The 8,179-nt window shown below is 46.5% G+C and overlaps 1 protein-coding gene across 1 annotated transcript in view; it reads left to right on the forward strand.

Annotated features, from left to right (window-relative positions):
- Positions 1-8,179, forward strand: part of LOC110596209 (autoimmune regulator-like) — a 29,119-nt gene that overhangs the window by 775 nt on the left and 20,165 nt on the right. Inside the window, exon 3 of the mRNA XM_021715617.1 lies at positions 778-959. Coding sequence (XP_021571292.1) covers positions 778-959 — 182 coding nt within the window. The remainder of the gene's footprint in view (positions 1-777; positions 960-8,179) is intronic.

Here is an 8,179-nt window from a genome sequence, read left to right on the forward strand (position 1 = left end):
CCCCCCTCCCCCCGGGGTTGGGGGGGCCGGAGCAGAAAGCACCCAGCCCGGGAGGTGGATGAATGTGGGAGAAAATGGAGACCAAGACGATCGTGTACGACTTGGACACGTCGGGGGGGCTGATGGAGGTAAGAGTGGCCCTCCTCATCCCCTTCCCCCAGCGCCGGGAGGGAACCTCCGCCCTCCGCCCCACAAAGCCGGTCCTAAGCTCGAAGCGCCCAGAGGGCCAGGGGAGGGAGGGTTCTTCCTCACCCAGCCTCTCCCTCCCATCTTTGCAATTCGGGGGGCTGAGCTCAGCCTCCGAGGACGTTTGCAGCAGTTTCACCTACCCGCCGCCCTCGATTCGCGCTCCCGAGGCGCCAGCCCACTCCATCTCGTTGCACCGGCGGGCCTCCCCACCCCCTTCTTGTCGGCCCCTTTGTGCTTCCCCCGGCACGTCCGGGTACCGGGCTTTAGGCCTTTCCCGAGCCGGGCTTTGGAGTCCCCCACTGTCCATACAAGGAAGTGGCGAGAAGGGAACCGCGCACCCTCTCCCCATCCCCCTACCCTTGATCCTCCCCATTTGGAAGAAGCTGTTCTCGTTGTTGTGCTGCAGGAACGCGGTTAGGGTGGGCTTCCCCTGGTTCCGGGGGCTGATAGGTTCTGGGAGCAGCCTGGATGGGAGGAAGAAGGACAAAAGGGGGGAGAGGGGTGGGTGACGGAGAAGCCGCGCTGGGGGGGCGACGGACCGCCCGGGAGCTCCGAGTGTGCACACACGCCGTTTGTATGTGTGTGCAGCAAATCCAAGCTCTGCTGGCTCCCCCCAAGACGGACGAGACAGAAAAGCGGAGTCGAAAGCCTGAGAAGGAGCCCCGGAGAAGCGGCAGGGCCACCAACCACGACAGCTGCGATAGCTGCAAGGAAGGTGGAGACCTCCTGTGCTGCGACCACTGCCCGGCCGCCTTCCACCTCCAATGCTGGTAAGGTCTGGGGACCCCTTTGGAGCCCCTTGGCGGATCCTTCTCTGCACATTCCTTCACCTGACCTGCCCCTGCCTGCCGAAATAACGGGCGCTTGCAGCCGCTAGCTGACTTTCTGTAGCCGCTGGGGCGAGCGCCTCCCCGCCCCCAGATATCTGTCGGGATCTGGCCGTTTTGGGGGGGAGGAGCAGCGGCGGGGCCAGACCCCGAGGTGGGGTGGGAGACATGAGGAGAACCCCAACTGGGATTGGAAGTCACTGGGGAGTCAGGACCGAGTCAGCCGGGTACGGCCGGCAGTGGAGGGGGAGGAAGGGGAGGAGCTCCGGGCCCAGTGCCGCTTGCCTGCCCGCGCGCCCGTTGCCCTCGGAGCTCCTGCCGGGCCTGGCTCTCCTCGGGGTGGGTGCGCGGAGCCCTCGGCCGCCGGAGCTACCCTGGTCCAGACCCCGGCAACCGGGCGCTTGTGGCTGTGGAAGAAATCATGGAGGGTGTCTTTCGAGTCCGCCTCTTCTTTGCTTCTCTGTTTACAATATGGCGACCTGCCTTTAAATTATATTTTTATTCTCAGCGCCATTTTGGCTGCATATATGATTTGCAAACGTCTCCCGGAGAACAGTGGGGGCAGCCCCGGAGTCCTTTCTGCAGAAGCTTCTCGGGGGCCCAGGCTGGGATCTCGCCGCTTTGAACCCCTTTCTCTGCCTCCGCTTGCCCCCTGTTGCCTCCCGGAGCTGCCTCCCTCCTCCCTCCTCCCTCCTCCTCCCTGAGCCGCTGCCTCTTAGGAAATCGGGCCGGGTTAGACAATTAAAATTGCCCTTGGGCGCTGATTTCACTTCTCCGCTCCAGATCGGGGAGCCCTTCTCCGCAAAATTCTTTGCTGCCGGGGCAGGATTGTGTGCGGTGGCTCCGGAAAGGCATTTTTAAGGAGCTGAGAGCTGGAAAGCCTTGTGTTTTTTTTTTTTTTTTTTTTCCTTGCTGAACGCGAGGGGAGGGGAGAAACTGAAGAGAGAGGGAGGGACCTGGGTTGATCGCCCGCTGCTTGATCCTCCTCAGCAGCTAGCCGGGAACAATCCGGCAAAGAAGAGTTTAAACTCCTGCTTTTCCCGGGAGAAATCACCTCTGCCCTCCACAAAAATCCCACATCTGCTAAGCAAACCCAGATTTCGTCTTGTTATACTGGGTCTTGTTCTGTGGTTCAACAGTTGACTGAGGCAGACGTTGAAAAGAGGAGCCGGGCTGGAGAAATGAAGGAGACGGGGGACTGTTCTGTTTGTTCCCACCAGTTAGTTTTTTGGTGTTGCCTTTTTTGACCCCGTTTTAAAAAATTGAAATTTTCCTTCTCTTCACGGTTCCATTCACATTCCATCTCTCGGTTTGTGAAATAGTGCCTGCTGTATGTTTGTACTAATTGCAGGTTTTGGAACACTTGTTAGACAGATGACTGATACTGGAAAATTAAGTCTGTGGTCAGAAGTTATGTAGGAAGCTCCCGTTACCATTCCCAAGATACTTTTGCCCAAGAGAGCACCCCATCTTGGCTTGTTGTGTTGCAGGGACAAAAAGGATTATCCTGGAGGAAGTTTTGCTGCTGGCTTTAAATTTTTTATTATGAAGTGACTAAGGGCTGTGGTTTTTTTAGCCTTTACTTCTTCTAAGGTGTAATCCACCTGGAGAAAATATCGCTGGTCAGGTTTCCTTTTCTGTTCTTAAGCACAGGAGAAATTTTGTACCTGTATTTGTTGTGTTGCTTATCAGTTTTTACTAGTTGATTATACTTTTTATTGTGCTTGGTACTAGGACTGAATTGCAGACTTTCTGATTTAAAGTGTGATCTTGAAAGTTTTATTCCTAGGATGAAGCTTGTGTTAACCATGATTGTTAACTTGTATTTTGAGTGAGAGTTTGATAAATTCTGTTATCTTTAATCTCACGTATTAGCTGAAATTGTTTATTAGAAACCTCAGGTGTGGAAAAAGTGTGCTGTCTCATTTGCCTGAGATTGGGCTTTTAAATTCTGAAACCTAGCCTCTGAATCTTTTAATTAGGTGAATCTAAAATCTTGTCAAGTTGTAACAATTAACAGTTTCCACTAAATTCAGCTGGAAGGAGACAGGGAGGAACTTCTGGCTGTTGGTGAGATTCTGGCTTGCCCAGACTGCATTTCATTGAGTACTTTTTTCTTTTTTTGAGACAATGAATGGGAACAGGTAATCAGAGATTTGAAAATGAAGTAGAGTTTGTTTTACATCTTCAATTCTCCCTTTGAAGATGTCAGTACTGGGTGTACCATTGATTTATCTGAGTTTTTATCTAAATCACAAAACATTGTAGATACTGGTACAAAGACAGGAAGTTTTTTAAAAAGGAATTCCCTAGATGAGTTTCATTCAGTAAGTGAGGCCTATCACCACTTTCCTGCCTCCTTAATCCACACTCTTTCCAGCAAGAATGAAGTATTTTATTAATCAACTCAACTAGAGTAGTTAGATCAAGTAGTTAATGTCTTAGAACATTTTGATTCTTGAGTGTGTTTTTGTTACTACTTACCATATGGAAGTAAGGTTAGGCAATATGGCTGGATTTTCTCTTGTTTCTCTTTAACTGGCTAACAATAAGTTATTTAGGTAAGCTAGTAATAATTTCCCTTATGTGCAGACCCTACACTTAGTGAAGTTGAAATTTGGAAGCACTGTAGGTTATAATTGTGGTGCTGCTGAGGATCTTCATTCAAAGCTCTGTGAGATGAGTCCTTTTTCAATCTCTGGTGTGCCTTGCCAGTCTGCCTCACAATGAACAGGATCTGTTAAAATGTTCCAGAATTAATTCTAGGTAAACTACCTCTCGGGCTTAATGGCATAGCCATAAACCACAGGGAATTTTTCTGAGATAAACGACTAGAGGAAATGACTGGTCGGATAAGCTGTTTTAATTGTTCTATGTTTTCTCAGGAGCCAATGCTCTGTATGAGGCACATCATCTCTTCCCAATTAGACTGGGAGCCCTATTTCTAGGTTTTCTGTAATGACCTTCTGGGTGAGGGAATGAATTGTCCTGTGCTCAGTACCATGACCTCACCGAAGAATTAAACTTGAGGAGCTGGTGTCTTTGTTTTTTGTTTAAGTGACAGTATAATCATTTTATCCAAGTTTAACTGGTTTATCAATTATTCAGAGTGACAGTGGGGATTACTAAACCTGCCCCTAGAGAATTGGAAAGAGATATGTTTTTAAGTGTACCCTAGTAAACCTTACCTTTATCATAAATGTCATGCTGTAAGTTGAGCTTTCTGAAAATTCTGGTCTCCATGGACAGATCCCTAAAAATCTGTTAAAAATCAGAGTAACTGGTGGAGCTTTGGTTGCCACTGACTGTTCTTTCTGTTTGAGCTGGGTAGGATTATTGTCACTGTTAGAGTGAATACCATAGGGCATCAGTAATGAGGAGGACAAAACTGGTTTCCTCTGATTGCTTTCTTATGGCGTTTTGCTCCAAACAGACTGAGGGACCAAAACCATCTGATTGAGAAGTGCATCTACCTCAGCAGACCTCAGCATGGTCCCTTCCCGTCAGACAGATTTCTGTAGCATTTGCCTCCGCATGTTATATTTGGAATTGTTGGCCGGCTTTCCTCTCTGGTGTTGGCAGCAAGATCCAAAATGAGGTTTTCGAAGAATGAGAGTAAAAAGGTCTCTGTGCACAGGCAAAACTAAGCTCAGCTTAGAGTTTTGCATATTTAATTTTTCGTGAGTCATAACAAAGGTTTCACATATAGAATAGAAAACTGCTTTGTAGAAAATATTTGCCGTTTGAACTTTTAAGAAGGTGGTTTTTAAATTTTGGTGTATTTAGCTCCTCGTTAGAATAATATCAGACTGGGCTCGTTGGCTCAGCCTGTAATCCCGCGCCTTTGGGAGGCTGAGGTGAGTGGATTGCCTGAGCCCGTAGGTTCGAGACCCGCCTGGGCAATTTGGCGAGACCTCATCTCTACAATAAATCAAAAAAAAAAAAATTAGCCGGGTGTGGTAGCGCGCGCCTGTAGTTCCAGCTACTTGGAAGGCTGAGGCGGAAGGATCACCGGAGCCCAGCAGGTTGAGGCCGCGGTGGGGAGCAGCCACTGCACTCCAGTCTGGGCGACAGAGACTCCAACTCAAAAAAAAAAAAAAAAAAGAATAATATCAGGCAAGTGCTGAATTAAAATAAATTTATTTTCACATTATCTTATGAATCTGTTGTTTTTGATATTATAAGTGCTTAGAAGCCTGGTTGTGACAAACTGAAGATATCTGGATTACCTCTCCTCACCCTGCCTTGTCAATAGTAAAACAATCCTACAATAAGCAAACCTAATTTGGTTTTATGTTTACTTTACTTACTTGCTTTATATTTACTGTGTTGCATTAGAATTTAGGTATATAAGTGTTGTCTTTATTTATTTATGATTAATTTTTTTTTTGAGTTGGAGTCTCACTCTGTCGCCCAGACTGGAGTGCAGTGGTTGCTCCCGGCCACTGCAGCCTCGACTGCTGGGCTCCGGCAATCTTTCCGCCTAAGCCTTCCAAGTAGCTGGAATTACAGGCACATGCTACCACACCTGGCTGACTTTTGATTTATTGTAGAGATGAGGTCTTGTCAAGTTGCCCAGGCGGGTCTCGAACCCGTGGGCTCAGGCAATCCACTCACCTCAGCCTCCCAAAGGCACGGGATTACAGGCTGAGCCACCGAGCCCGGCTAAGTGTTGTCTTTAAATGGTTCGCCTAGGCCTAGCACAGTGGCTCATGCTTGTAATCTCAGCACTTTGAGAGGTCAAGTTGGGAGGACTGCTTGAGCCCAGGAGTTCAAGACCAGCCTGGGCATCATAGCGAGATCTCGCCTCTAGAAAATAATAATAATAGTAAAAGAATGGTCCACCTAAACATGGAAGGTTCAGTTATATCCAACTTTAGGGTTCAGATGCATGCTTCTTAAACTTAATATGGGGCTCAGGGGCTAATCTTATGAAATGAGTAAAAGTATCAGAAATATTAAAAGTAGAAAAGGAAGTAATACTCCTGAAAAGTGACAACTTTTGTGTAACCTATGGCAAGTACTTAGTAGTACTATTGTGGGAAATTTTTCATTTTGGGGCTTGTTCCAAAAGTAATTATACTCAGTGAAAGGTCGGGTGCAGTTATAATCTCATCATTCTGCTGCCATCCCTTAAGACTCTAAGTACTTTGCAATGGGCTCTATTAATGAGACAATTCTGAGGCTTTGTGTTTTTTATAGATAAAAAGGTGCAGGAGCCATACATATTTAGGTACTGCCTATATTTGAATCTGGAGGTGGAATTTGTGTTGGTTTCTTGTCAGTTCTTCAAATATGCCTCCAAACGTATTTTTTAAAAGCCAAATCAGAGGAATGCTTAATAAATTGTTTGATTTGAACTTAAATTCAAGTAGTCACTGCTGTGCTGAATGAAACACACTGTTTTTGTTAACTTCTGAGTGAAAGTACAAGTAAAAAGTAAAATTACTTGAAGGGGCTCAGTGAGCTTTTTCAAGGTTCATACTTGTATTATTTACTAGTTCTTCGTTCCTTTTTATGGCCAAAGACTATGCCATTGTATTTTGTTTATCTGTTCGTCAAATGAGGGAATATGTCGTTGTTTCTACTTTTTTATTTTTTTATTTTTTGAGTTGGAGACTCACTTTGTCGCCCAGGCTGTAATACAGTGGCACGCTTCTGGCCACCACAGCCTCAACCTGCTGGGTTCCTGTGATCTTTCTGCCTCAGCCCTCCAAGTAGCCAGAACTACAGGCACGTGCTACCACGCCCAGCTATGTTTTTGATTTATTGTACAAATGAGGTCTCACCATGTTGCCCAGGCTGGTCTCAAACCTGCGGGCTCAGGCAGTCCTCTCGTTTCAGCCTCCCAAAGTACTGGGATTATAGGTTTGAGCCATTGCACCTGGCCTCTACTTTTTAAAGTAGATTGTAAAGTATGATACTGTGACCAGGCATGGTGGGTCACACCTGGAATCCCAGCACTTTGGGAGGAGGAGGCAAGAGGATTGCCTGAGCCCAAGGGTTCAAAACCAACCTGAGCAACTCGGCAAGACTTTGTCTCTACAATTAAAAAAGCCCAGTGTGGTGGTGCATGCCTGTAGTTCTAGCTACTTGGAAGACTAAGACGGAAGGATCACCTGAGCAGGTTGAGGCTGCGGTGACTATGGGTATGCCACTGCACTCCAGCCTGGGTGACAGAGTGAGACTCTGACTCAAAAAAATAAATTAATTAAATTTAAAAAAAAAGAAAAAGAAAAATTTAGCCAGCCATGATGGCATGCACCTGTAGTTCCAGCTACTTGGAAGGCTGAGGCGGAAGGATCACCTGAGCCATGATTGTGCCACTGCACTCCAGCTTGAGTGACAGTGTAAGACTCCAACTCAAAGGAAAAAAAAAGAATCATACTGTGAACATTTGGGTGCAAGTTTTTGTGGGGACATATGTTTTCATTTCTCTTGTATGTACACCTAAAGGTGGAATTGCTGGGTCATATGGTAACTCTTATGTTAAACTTTTGAGGAGCTGCCTGTTTTAGCAGGGTATGAAGTTCCAGTTTCTCCACATCCTTAGCAACACTTGTTATCGTCTGCCTTCTTACATAAAACCATCCTAGTGGGCGTGAAAGTGGTATCTCATTGTGATTTTAAGTCAAATTTTCAAATTTCACTGATGGCTAATGATGTTAAACATCTTTTCATGTGCTTATTGTACGTTTGTATATTTTCTTGGAGAAGAAAATCTGGAGTCGCTCTTTTTTTTTTTTTAATGAGTAGGAGTCTCACTCTTGCCTTGCCCAGGGTAGGGTGCAATGGCATGCTTACAGCCACCGCAGCCTCAGCCTGCTGGGCTCAGGTGATCCTTCCACCACAGCCTTCCAAAAAAGTAGCTAGAAATACAGGCACTTTCTATCATGTCTGGTTAATTTTTTGATTTATTGTAGAGATGAGGTCTCGCCAAGTTGCCCAGGCTGGTCTCCAACCCCTGGGCTTAGGCAGTCCTCTCACCTGCTCCTCCCAAAGTGCTAACATTACAGTCGTGAACCACTGCACCAGGCCTTGGGGTAGCTCTTATGTCCACTTTTAATTGGGTTATTTGGGTATTTTTTTTTTAATCGAGTTGTAAGAATTCTTTTTTTTTTTGAGTTGGAGTCTCACTCTGTCGCCGAGACTGGAGTGCAGTG

Source organism: Carlito syrichta, unplaced genomic scaffold (genome assembly GCF_000164805.1).
Source record: "Carlito syrichta isolate Samal-C Ts95f unplaced genomic scaffold, Tarsius_syrichta-2.0.1 Scaffold307219, whole genome shotgun sequence".
Taxonomy (NCBI): domain Eukaryota; kingdom Metazoa; phylum Chordata; class Mammalia; order Primates; family Tarsiidae; genus Carlito; species Carlito syrichta.